This window comes from Sipha flava, unplaced genomic scaffold, assembly GCF_003268045.1.
Source record: "Sipha flava isolate LNK unplaced genomic scaffold, YSA_version1 227_pilon_pilon, whole genome shotgun sequence".
NCBI classification, from domain to species: domain Eukaryota; kingdom Metazoa; phylum Arthropoda; class Insecta; order Hemiptera; family Aphididae; genus Sipha; species Sipha flava.
The window spans coordinates 602,022-615,539 of NW_020272863.1; the positions used below are offsets into that span (position 1 = coordinate 602,022).

Consider the following 13,518-nt stretch of genomic DNA (forward strand, 5'->3'; position numbering starts at 1 on the left):
TGTATAAGGAATGCACTCATAGGAATAATTAATAAATATTCTCTTAGAACACATATCGTAAGTTAATGCACATAAAAAGTACAAATATGCATGCACTTATGCGCTTAAAAAAGTACAAATATGTTTTAAAAATATGTACTTCATTTTTTTTTTAATACAACTATTTTCATAAATAAAGATATTTTACTCAGCTTAATATAATTTCTAGGTATAAATATATAAGATAAAATTAAAATAAATAAATACATTGTGTCTCAAAAAAAACATAGGATTTAAATCTGCTATAAATTAAATTTAGTTCTTTTAAAAACATAGCAAACATATCATTCTTTTTAGAAGAAGTTAAGGTTTAACAGTGAAAAACAATATCAGGCATATGACCCTCCCTACTAACCCTTCAGGCGATTATTCTTTCCATACAATTTACCATCACTCGATCACATATTGTACCCTCATGTTTGTTGAGGATACGACGAATTTCTTGCTTAAGTTCCAAGACATTTCGAACTTTGTTCTGGTAAACTCGTGACTTGAGTATATCCATAAGAAAAAATTACACGGCTTCCAGTCGCAAGATAGAAATGGGTGACTTGGATCTCCATGCAACGAGATTAGTCTGTCCAGAAACTTATCACGTAGCAAACTGATTGTTTCTCTTGAAGTGTAAAAAGTTGAAACCAAACATTTTTGATGTTCATTTGATCTAAATAAGGCCAAAGAAAATTACTGAGCTCAGTAGGTATTCTTATATGATTACAACAAGGCACAATTTATTACACTTCAAGAGAAACAATCACTCTGTGGCGTGAGAAGTTCCCGGACAGACTAATCTCGTCGCGGGGCCAAAGCTATCCACCTTGATCTTGCGACTTGACGCCGTATGATTTTTTCTTATAGGGATACATTGAGTCACGAGTTTACCGGAATAAAGTTTGAAATGTCTTGGACTTAAGCAAGAAATTCGTTGTGTCCTCACGAACTTGATGGGGCATTATGTTATCCAGTGATGGTATATTTTATGGAAAGAATAATCGCCTGTAGGGAAAGTAAGGAGGGTCATATGCCTGATATTCTTTTTTACTGCTAAACCTTAACTTCTCCTAAAGATAATGATATATTTGTTGGTTTTTTTTAAAATAAATAAATTTAACTTATAACAAATTTAAATCTTGCGTTCTTTTTGAAACACCCTATAGCTTGAAATTTGAAATTTTCTTTCAAAATGTTCTCATTAAATTAGATATGTATCTATAAAGCATAAATAAAAATTAGAAAAAACGCTTAGAACCCAATTCAAAGTAAGAAATAAATTTTGCTATTACCTGAAAAACTATTGCATTGAACCATTAAACATTTCTTAATTAAATTAAATTAAATTAAGTTCTTAAATTAATGTTTTCAAAAGCTAAAAGATCGCCAATTATCTGATTAATGCAATCAACGATAATCATTAAATTAATGCAGGTCAATATAAATAAAAGTGAATATTTTGTGTCATTTATAGGATTTGAGAATCATGATAGGTACAATGTATAATGCCTTTATATCAAAAAATAATAAAATAAAAAATATTTAATGAAAACTCTCAAAATAAATACTCGTATTATTTTATTATTGCAACATTTTTAAATGTTTTTATTAGTTTATCAATAATTTATAATTATAATTACTATCAATAATCATCAAATATACTCTACCTATAAACTTTAAATATATTTTTCTTATTGTCATGAAAATAATTTCAAGCTTATTTAGTAATAAAATGAATAGTCCAATAAAAACATGCAAATGCGACATCTTCCAAGCCCTAGTCATGACAAACACAAATAATACGTCATATAGGTAAAACGTGCATTTCTAAAGTGTGTTTTAATGTTAACATGAGTATGATATATAATGTATACATCAGACTGTACTCGTATACAAGTTGGGAAAATACATATTTTCCAGGTTAAAATAGTTGGAATACCCTTAGATATATTGTTCCAACAATAGTGTACAATCAAATAAAGTAAATGTAATTGATTTGGTTGAAGCTGGTTTACAAAATAATTGTTATTTTATTCAATAAGGGTTTTGAATTATTTTTTTTTTTTTAATCTAAAATTATAATAAAATTATCCCCAGAAAGTTTTTACAAATGAAGTTTTGCGGATGAAAATCAGAAGGATAACATGTTACAAATTTTGAACATTTCGTTTTCGATTACTATTTATCGCCGTATAAGTACACAATATGAGTTACATGAAAAAGTTTGTTGGATAAATGTGGTTGATGTATAATTTTCCAATTTTTATCGGTTGATTTTGAATAACATAAACAGTAAAAGAGAAAATAGTGTTAAAATTAATTAAATACAACTTTTGGTAATAAATTATAATCATATTACGTAACAGCTTTCATAATCAATCAAATCTTACCTTCTTACCATCTTTGTTTTTATTAAAAGTAAAAGTATATCTACAATGCAGAAACTTTTGCTAAAAATTACTGTGATTAATCACAATTTTTTTTTTTTTTTTTATACTAAAATTTGGGTACATCAACATTTTATTTTCAAAGTTATACTCCGTTACCTAATACATGTGCCGTAGCACTGCGTTGTTGGTTTTTACTTGTACCAGTTTTAGCTTGGATTAGACCCATACACAGACGTGTGTTGCTTATTTGATCAAGGTATGCAAGGATAAAAATATACTCTTTTAACGTCAATTGCACAATGAGAAAAAATTTTATTTATCAGTCAACGTAATTAATTGATAAAAGTTCTAGCGCTGATTATTAAATCTCAATCGATCCATTTTTTCTACCGACGGTTATGTTATATTAATCCGCGCATTCAAATATAAACAGTAATATACTCATAATATATATTCCATAGGAATAATCAAATTGATATTATCATATTATTATCACAGACGTTTTAAAATTTACTGATTACAATATACATTAATCTACTAATAACTATTAATTATACAGTGATAAATCAAATAATTTGATATATTTCTATTAAGCGGTAATATTGCAAACATTTTTATTGCTTGATATTTAAGTTATTAATAAATATTTTCATCCAAAATTCAAAAACTAAATAAACTAGTATTTTTTCATGAACATTTTTTATACTATTTTGGTTTAATCGTAAAAAAAAACAATGTTTTTAAGTTAAAAATTACATTTCAAACTGATATATACAACATGTGTATGACAAACAAGACAGAAACCTCGGAAACGAAAATAAATGTGAAGGAATGTTTTTAAATAAACAAAATGTTCTACCATAAAGGTGGCAGTTCCGGCGTAAAATTGGAAATAAGCAACCCCAACGCCCTCAATATCATTGACCGTTCATCGTCTCAAGTACACTACTATACTACGCCCACTTTAAATGGGCACATAACCTGACTATTGACGGCAGAACTGAATACGAAATATTGGTTTAAGTTTCGCAATTTCGTATACTTACAAAATAACGATAATTTCTTATTTAAAAAAATATTTTAAGTTCTTACTACATCGGGGAAAATCATCAACAGATCACACACTTTTCACTTTTCACTTTTTTAACATTTCAGAAATGTTTTTCTTTTCCATTCCCTGTTTTATATCTGACCGTACTGGGGATGCGGGATGCATGTCCTTCGTTATCTACAAGAAATGCGCTATTGATTTTGTGCAATCGGATAAATTGTTTTTTCATTCCTTTCGGAACTTGCCGGCACAGACGGGAACTCGTTTGAGAACGAGCACAACAAATATACAATAGAAACCACGTCTTTGTAAACTTATCAATTATATTATATCACGCGATGTATAATTCTATTTCGCATGAAATTCCCTTCGTTTTTTTTAACGTACTTTCCCGTTTTCATTGAATAGTAACCTCGCGTACAATCTAACAACTGATTTTTAAAAAAAAAATGTTCATTAAAAAACCTAACTTTGTATTACATTTTATTTCGACAATTACTTAAAATATGTGTACGACCAATAATGGAACAAAATATTTAAAATATTTAAGTTCAAATAAAATTAATACAATAATTAAATTTATTTAAATGGACAGACTAGCCTCGAGAATGAAGAATATTATTTGGACTGTAGAAATTTCGAAATTAGAATTTATAATTAAAGAGTAGGGTTTTCTGAGTTTTTAATAAAACATTGATTTTGTATCATGGATACGCAATTGTATTGTTAAACTTGATAGAGACTAATAGGCATTGTTGTAATCGTTTGCATTCGACTTGCTAAAAAAAGGGTTTTGTTTTCTTTCTCGTATTGTTCCGTATTGTCGAAAACCAATTTTTATCAAATCGAATGTCAACGATTATAGGAACGTCTAGCGGCCGTAACCGATATCAACGCAATAATAATGATTATATTATTAATAATGGTACAATTATTGTTTAGATATTTTTACGGTATAAAATTAATGATCCAACACGATAAACGTGAAGGGTATCGACTTATTCGTTATCCTCTGCGTTAATAATATTGTACTGTCCCATTAAAAAATATTCGCAATTCTCGTGCGTATTCAAATCGGCAGATCAGATCGCAGACAATGTTGCGTTCAGAGGCGGATTTCCCATTAGACACTGTAGCGACAAAATTTAGGGGGCGGCAAATTCTGTAGCGTTTTATTAAAAAACATCAAACGTATAAAAAAAATTGGAAAATTAATTACTTTATATTTACGAAGTATAATTGTATTATAATATGTGATAATTTTGTTCATATGTTATCGTCGGAATTTCGAGAAAAAATAAATACCCACACTGCCACACTATATTACTAATTCAACTGTATATTAATAATCCTATGCTGTTATTACGAAAATCTGTTTTTATTAAAATTTAGTGGACATCCATTGACATTTCTTTCAAAGTAGACTTAGTTAATAAAAGCGAAGACAATAGTCTAAAAATTCAAATAGATGTAGCTATGTTAATATATTTAATATTTAGATTAGGTTAGGTTGTTGGTGCCTATAGCCGTAAAAAAGATAAATCCGCCTCTGGTTGCGTTGTAACCGACGATCGCTTACGACCTACCGGATAAAACACTATTCCTATTGTTATAATTTGTCGTGCCCGTTCGTGTACCTAGTAAATATATGCGCGAACGAGCTGTTTACCCGTTTGTACTATACATAAATGGCAGCAACCGATTGACATCATTATCAACTGCAGTACACCGATCACCTGCACGGCGTTATGCAGTCCGTCGACATTACATCACGTACCTACGGGGAAATAATATAACTAACCCACGGCAGTCCACCGTAACATTATGGTGAATTGCGTTCGTCTCACGCGCAGTTTTGTCGAAAGCATAAAGCGATTCTCGACGGATGTCCCCTCTGCGGCAACGTAATCAAAAATAAAATGAACGCATCGTGTATGATTTATGTATTAAAAATTCTTTATTACTTAACCGTGTACGTGTAAAGTAAAATATGTTTACAAAAGTCTTTTGATAGGTTCGCCCGTTTTGAAATTACGACAAAATAAACTTCAACGTGATACATGTATTAAACATTAAAACGCTAATTTCTTCATTAACAAGTATACGCATTGATCCACTTCGAATCCGTGTAAATTGTTCGGGTCGCCTAATAGTCGCATCAACAATCCTCCGAATGACACGTACGCTGCACTGAAAAAGAAAACAACGAAACGGAGAAATATTAGTACGTTGTCGGAGACGATGGAACTTGCAATTGATAATACATTAATTTTACAACTTTGAGCTTGCACGTTAACTAATTATTTTTAATTCGTTAAGTTAATAAGTCAGAAATATGTAAGTTTGGTTTAAATTTGAAAGTTTAATAGAAAAAAAAATTACTTAAAACCGGTGCATCCGAATTTCATGCCAAAAAAATTAACATACATTAGAATGTCCGAATTGCATGCCATCTCTTAGATGGGTCTGTCCGAATTGCATGTCGTGTACTCCCAAGTTTATTTATCATGTGTACAATTTAAACTTTATTTTTGACTTTTCAATTTTTTTAAAAAAACGGATGAATAAAAACCGATTAGTTTATAGATTGAAATATTTTTATATCAGACTAAACATTTTACTAAATTGAAGGTGAAACTGTGAATATTAAACATTAAATAAAACGATTGTAGTTTAGGGTAATCAAGTAAATGTATTTTACATTTTTGCATGGTATTTCAAATAAATAATAATATTATAAAATTTGGTGGTTTTTTTGACAATATACAATAATAATAATAATAATAAAAAATGACAGTTTACAATAATAAAATAAAATGAAAATATTGATTTATGGAAATGTTTACTCGGATATAAAAAATATTTCAATCTAGAAATTAATCAGTAGTAATAACCATATTATAAAGAGTTTAGGTCAAAATAGAGTTTAAGTTATGCACACAAATGCATGATAAATAAACTTATGGGTACATGGCCATACCTCTCTAAGACGTGGCATACAATTTGGACAGGCCCCTCTAAAACGTGGTATGGCATGAAATTCAGATGCAGCCCTTTAAACAGATGAATATTAAAAGCTATATGTATAAGTTATTTTGATCCCTTTTGAAATCCAGGAACAAAGAAACACTTACATAGAAATGATCTCGATTATTCTATTAAAAAACAGTAATTTGCGCAAAAAGAAAAAAAAATTATAAGATTTTACATTTTTAATCTCTGGAATTCAGATTAGGAAAATATTAAGTTCAAGGTGACTATAAAATGAATTAACTGATTAATATCTGTACGGGAAAAATCTAACTGCTTAAGCTATATGTTACTTTTAAAATAAATTTGTTCGTTCAGTAAATTAAGTTAAATGTTTTTCAACGTACAAATTTAAATCTATAATGTACATCCTTTCGTTTTTATACACCGTACATACCGAACCGATACATCAGCGCACACGTAATAGGGGTACCTATATCGGTCGAAGAGAGTCGTTCGTCGATAATATTATTCATTATCTTCTCGTACAATCGTATAGTCGATTTCATTTTCACGTTTAGGCGCGCGTACAGCCGTTAAAATAACTCAGATAATAATATGAACAGGATAAATACAAACAGCTTATTTATCTACTGAGGAACGTACGCGCGCGTCATTTCATTATCTGTTGGTAGGCGCGTATAATCGTGTCGGATTTTAAAAAAAACACGAACGATGAATAAAATATAATATATATGCCATACATTATGAGTATAAATTGGTTCTATGCTTCTAAACCGGGCATACCAATTATATATATGCATACATACATACATATATACATTTATGCGGTCATGAAGGACTGGAAAACCTTCGGGTTCAGAAAGCTGGGACGGGCAATTTATTTATTGCCTAAGTATAACCAGAGACTCCGGATTTTCTAGTTTGTCGCCAACGCGCAACAACGGCCTACGATTTTTAGAACCACTATTGTATAATATACGCTATTATATACAAATATTTATCAAGTGAGTATACCCGCGGTAAGCAAATTTATTTGTGAAACGAAAAAAAAAAACTTTTTCAATCGTTTCATACAGTCAAATCTAATCGTGGTATGGTTTTTATATTCAGGGGCATTAACGTTTCCCGATTTTCTACATTTCTCCAAAATAGGACGATTTTCTTTTTCCCTGTGTAATATAATATAAACGCCGTTCTTACGGCCGCCGAACGAGACTGCATTATTGTTATGGGCGCATGAGTCGATTAATTTGTGTCTGAACGTTTCAAATTCGAAACGAAATAAAAACCATCTCTCATCATGTGTCCGCTCTTGGGAAATTAAACTCGCATGTATTCTCATTAAAGTCAAAAATTATAATTATAAATTATATTAATCTGGCTACGAGGCGACCACACGTTATCGTTTACACGTATATGACTAGACAATATAAAAGGCGAAAACTAAATATAATTAGGTTTGTATTGAATTTCGTCAAGAAGCTATTTAGACATGGAGTATGCGCAGCACTCGGATATAAACACACGCACACACACACACCCACCATAAAAAAAGTGTTATTACGCAGTTAATGCAGTACGTGAACTAATTAGATATATAGAGTTTAGCAGTGGTGTAAAGTGAATGGCGGCAGGTTACGCGGTGCCGTGAAAACTGTGTGTGCAAATTGCAACACACAAACGGATTATATATTATAATATTTGTATAATAAGTAATATAATATGTATATAAGTGCAGTGTACTGTACTAGCAATACTTGAAACAATGTACCTAGAATTGCAAGAACGCGGGTCCACTGGTGTGTGTCTATACGTACAAACCTATCGTTATAAGAGAACGCGTTAGCGGTTTGTAAGATTATTATTATTTTCCATCTCGTTTGTTGCAGGTCACGATAAAGCAAAAAAATTGTAAGATTTCTGTTTTAGAGATGCAATAGACATACATTTCAACCTAAGTAAAAGTCTTAGAAAACATTTCATCACAAACGTAGACGTTAAGTCTACATAATAAAATAGCAACAACAATATGGGGGACACGGTTTTATACGTTCGCTTAGGGATTTTTTCAAGATACTTTCATTGTAAGTTTAAACCGTATAAGAAGTAGCCCCGTGCATGAAAAAGACTTGATACAAGGTGATAACAATGATATTGTATATCTAAAGTGTGTGGTGGCTCTCAATAAAGAGTTTTTTTTTAATTGTGCACGGTCGCCTTGTAAGACACACGTGCTTAAACAATAAATATAAAACAATAATAATAAGCCAGTATCTTATCTGCGGTTTTAAAATTTTCTACGACGCGCAATGATTTCTAGTACACTACGTATACTAGCTCTTTAAATAGGTGGTAAAAATAATCTATAAAACATGATCGTAACTATAAATCTATAAAATATTATTCAGATAAAACGTTTAGTTGCAACATCGTCGGATTCTTGTCCGAAAACCAGAGCAGAGCAAGTGCTTCATAATATAAACTTTTGTCACAAGCGTAACAATAAAGGAATGTGTAAATACGCCGCGAGAAGTTTTGAATATTTAATCGATAAAAAACGGATATGTGTAATACAAATCGAAATCATATCGATTCTATACGTACATACGACTAAAACAAATGAGTGTTTTCTATACATATCACCACTATAGATAGTTATTAACATTGTAACAAAATAAGAAAAAAAAGCATTCGTGTGCACTGATAATTGATAAAGCAAATATACATTTGTGAATCATGTTAGCACCACTCTTGCGTTGATTACCATGAACTATGTACACTATATATTACTACTGCTATACTTCACTGATTACCTATTTCAATCGTTATTATTATACACGATAAATTAATTACGTATAATATCGTTATTATAATTTAAATGTTAAACGTTGTTATTATACATATTGTACACAGGTAAAACTTATATATTAAACTCAATAGCTACTACATTATAAGGCGTAGTGTCGTCGAAAATAGCCGGACGCCCAGTGGAATGTGCTTAGTGGCCGTGAGTTTTTTATCAAATGTGTACACAACCAGCTAATCACACTGCCACGGCGCAAAAATCCGGCAAAAACACTGCCATGATATGGGGCATCCAGTCTTATGAATATAAAATTATTATTTGTTATATAATATAACTATACATAAATAGAATATAGCATAACTAAAAACGCGATAACATTAGATGAGAAAAAAAATTAACACTTTAAAACGATAAACTGATAAATATTACATCTGATAAAGTATATACTTATCGATCGTAAAATCATAAATCGTACTATTACCGTACTATATTACGGTATAATTGTATTAAATTAATATAGTACACTTATACACATGATAATAATACGTCATTGGTCATTGGTCTCTTCTCTCGCAATACACGTTCCCCCGGTTGAACTTCGTTTTAATATTTCCTAGTGCAAACAGTCATCGCTTATATTGTATAAACTTGCATTGGTGTATCTTACCAGTGTAAATATATGTATTAAACGTATACGCGTAAATGGATAGACCAACCGCAACAAAGGGCAAAAGTATAAGGTGCTTACACAATGTTTATATCGATCGTGTGCGACGCAGTACCTATACGTACACACGATTTTATTTGCACGCAGTAATTATTACGTGTACATTTATTATATTTTACACACCAACCAGACATGGTGATCCCTTAAGCCACGTTCGCGTTTGATTTTCGTTTCTATCAATTAGTTATCACGCGAGCAGGATATCTTTTGCGCGTTAGTTCGATTTAAAAGGCTTACCGAATATAACCTCAATAGGTATATATTTTATACAAAAGTGCAGAAGCCGTCAAAAACGAAATTTGCATTAACTGCACATTTTCGGATAGCTGCTGTTGTGTTATACAAACGGAAAACTTTTAATGTGCGTACAGTTTGTACTATGCGCCGTTTTACGCGATCGCCGGAGAAATAATAAACATAGGTACAGTATAGTCTTAGAAATTTCGTCAGCGAAGACGTTGTTAATGTAATTTTCTTCTTTAGTGGTGACATGCACGTCAAAATATATTTCAAAAAGAAACGTTGTTAAAGAGTACACCCTATATATATGCTATGAGTAGTAATACGGTTTCGAAGATAGTACAAAAAGAGCTAGAAAATTCGATTAAGAACCTAGTTACTTTATTTTAGTCGCTAGACGCTTTTTAATTGAACGACCGTAATACTTCGATTCGTATTATACTGTACAGGAGTGTGTACGAAACTCACTTATAGATCAACGGCCGATATAAAGTTTTTTATCATTATTTTCAAAGCATTTACAATACATATAACGCATCGCTGTGAAATAATATTCGATTCGGCAAAAATATGCAGTAGTATGGAATCAAGTACATAGCTATATTATATTGTAGGTTTTATAATCGTCTTCGCAGAGGAATCGAGTTTGATATCGATTGAACTCATCGGGCCAAGCAATACATTTACACCCACAGCAACGAAAATAATTGAAGAGTTGGTCGATTACATAATAATTATTATAATAATAATAATAATAATAATTACTTGAGTGTACTTGCTTAACATAAAATAATTATGTACTTAGGTCACGGGAATAAAAGAAACGGTTTTACGTGGGTACAACCTCTACAAATACTGTACACATACCACATTCTGCACCATGATACACACGAAAATTAAACACGCAAGTGTTTATATAAATATACATATGAGTGTTTTTATGTCTGTACGTGTGTAGTTCAGTGTCGGCAGCGACTCCGGCAACCCGTCACGTTTTATAAAAAATGATCAATCGAACACTGTCAATTGAAGAAGAAAAAAAACAAAAATTCCCAACTAATCGAAGCTCGTTGCTGTGTAGAAATATGATGTCAAGACTCAGATCGATATTGTCACGCTGCGACTTATTGCCGTGTTGTACACACCCGTAACATACATTAAGTCGTTTAATGCTTTATAAACGTTTCGAAAGAAAAAAAAGCCTTGAAGCAGTATATGGTATATACCGACGTAGTAGGGTGATTCTTTAAACGCAAACATCGATCGATATAAAATGTTGATGAACTCGGATTAAAACACTATATACGCAATCGATGAACTTGTCGGAAATAAAATCTTCCGGGTCCTAATAAATAATAAGGATTTTTATTATTAAAGATTACCGTTTGGAAACTTAAACGAACATTAAATGCATAAGAACACGCAGGAGGGAGAAACGTATTTTGAAAACAGTGCAAGTACATAGTGTAATGAACACACTGAAATAAATATACGATTTAAATCATAAAAAATAGACGCATGAAATGGCGTTAAGGGGATCATTTTGCGATGTACTATGACAATGCGTATAATAATGTATATATATTCAGGCGAGTCGGTCAATCTGAACAACTATCGTTGGATGGTATTTGTACACATTTGTGTATTTGTGTGTATGAGGCCCGGACCAATACCGAAGACCTGAATAATATTAGCGATGATGTCGCGTGCATTCACACTATTCGTGCGACTGCAGTAGGACAGCGAGTTCGTGAATACGTTCATAACCGTACCGCTCGGAAGGGAAAACGCAGCACCCACCTCGCGGTCTTGAATATTAAGGATACTGGAGAAGTAGTACTTTTTTTTTTTTAACAGCGCACAACGGTAACACATGCGGACGATGCATATAGTTATGTATATTTTATACATAATACCATAATACTATATAAATCTATTTTGAAGAAACGGCTGCTGCTATAATTTAACCCTTTTGGAGAGTACCTCAGTAGTAGTGTGCGATTTGGTGGATATTTGACAGTTATATATAACACATATATAAATATATGTAGCAACGTCACTAACTACAGTAGCAAAAGTGTATCACAACGAGCTACAAGCTCGTAGTGTCTTACAACGACAATTATTATTAAAACAGAGGTCGACCTCTCTACCCGCACGTCGTTAAATGACAGTAAATTGTTCATTTATTAAAACACACACACACACACACACACACACACACACACACACAATATTGTACATATTTATGTACGCAGTAGTCTCTCCATTTAACATTATAGGTACACACACACGTACATACATATTATAATGATGACCAGTCAGCCACTTGACAGTTGTACATTAATAAGTAATAAGTAATAACTATTGAATTTAATTCCCGAAAAATTACAAGCATAAGATTCCATTTAAGTACTCTACCCGGTATAATTGGACACACACACACACACACATACACATATATGTAAAATAATTACACTGTTAACGATCCAGACTTGAATGAAATCTATTATAATTCGTGATGTGCCGGTTTCCTCATACATGCAAACATAAGTATTATGCGTATACATGAACATTTATTTGTTGAAGGGGGACAGAGTTAATAAAAAATAAAAAAATACGAGAATTCAGCCGATCTCGTAATTAGGCACTTTCCCAGCTATGAAAAACATACATATATAAAATGAAAACTAGAATATTTTTATTATTGTTTTAAAATTAAAATTACATTATCAATTATAATAAAAAAATGTATATTATATTAAAATTTACCTACGTAAACATTATAAACATTACATCCAGTGTTCTAATAATTATTAATCATTTATAAACATAATTTTAAAATCAAAAAATTAAAATAAATAAATGTTAGAAAACCATACAAATAAATAATAATACAATACAACAAACGTACACATAAAATGTATAACTATACAATAAAATAATTGTATAATAAAATATACGAAAAATAATAATAACGCGCAATTTTTGAGGTACACTAAATAGAGTCAATTCCACTAACTTATGTAGGTATGTACAATGTTTAACAGTCTAAAATTATAGACACGACTATGTGCACATAATATAAGCTCGTTAACCAGTCGAACGTGTTGATTATGTAGAGCGTTCACAATGGTCGCGGTTTATAACGCGTACAAGACACGACGGACGCGTATTACAGTGGTATACAGAAAAACACGCGGTTTGAACTCTTGGAATCGATTATCATAATTCGCGTACCGGGACCCCGGCGCCGATGACGTTACGTCGGTAACGGTGC

At 31.4% G+C, this 13,518-nt stretch overlaps 1 protein-coding gene across 2 annotated transcripts in view; it reads right to left on the reverse strand.

Annotated features, from left to right (window-relative positions):
• Positions 1-5,404: 5,404 nt before the first annotated feature.
• The window catches only part of LOC112683481 (DNA-directed RNA polymerases I, II, and III subunit RPABC3), a 53,525-nt gene continuing 45,411 nt past the window's right edge, over positions 5,405-13,518 (reverse strand). For both annotated transcript variants that reach the window (XM_025554535.1, XM_025554536.1), the window contains exon 4: positions 5,405-5,661. In XM_025554535.1, the coding sequence (XP_025410320.1) occupies positions 5,544-5,661 (118 nt within the window). In that variant the 3' untranslated portion in view covers positions 5,405-5,543. The remainder of the gene's footprint in view (positions 5,662-13,518) is intronic.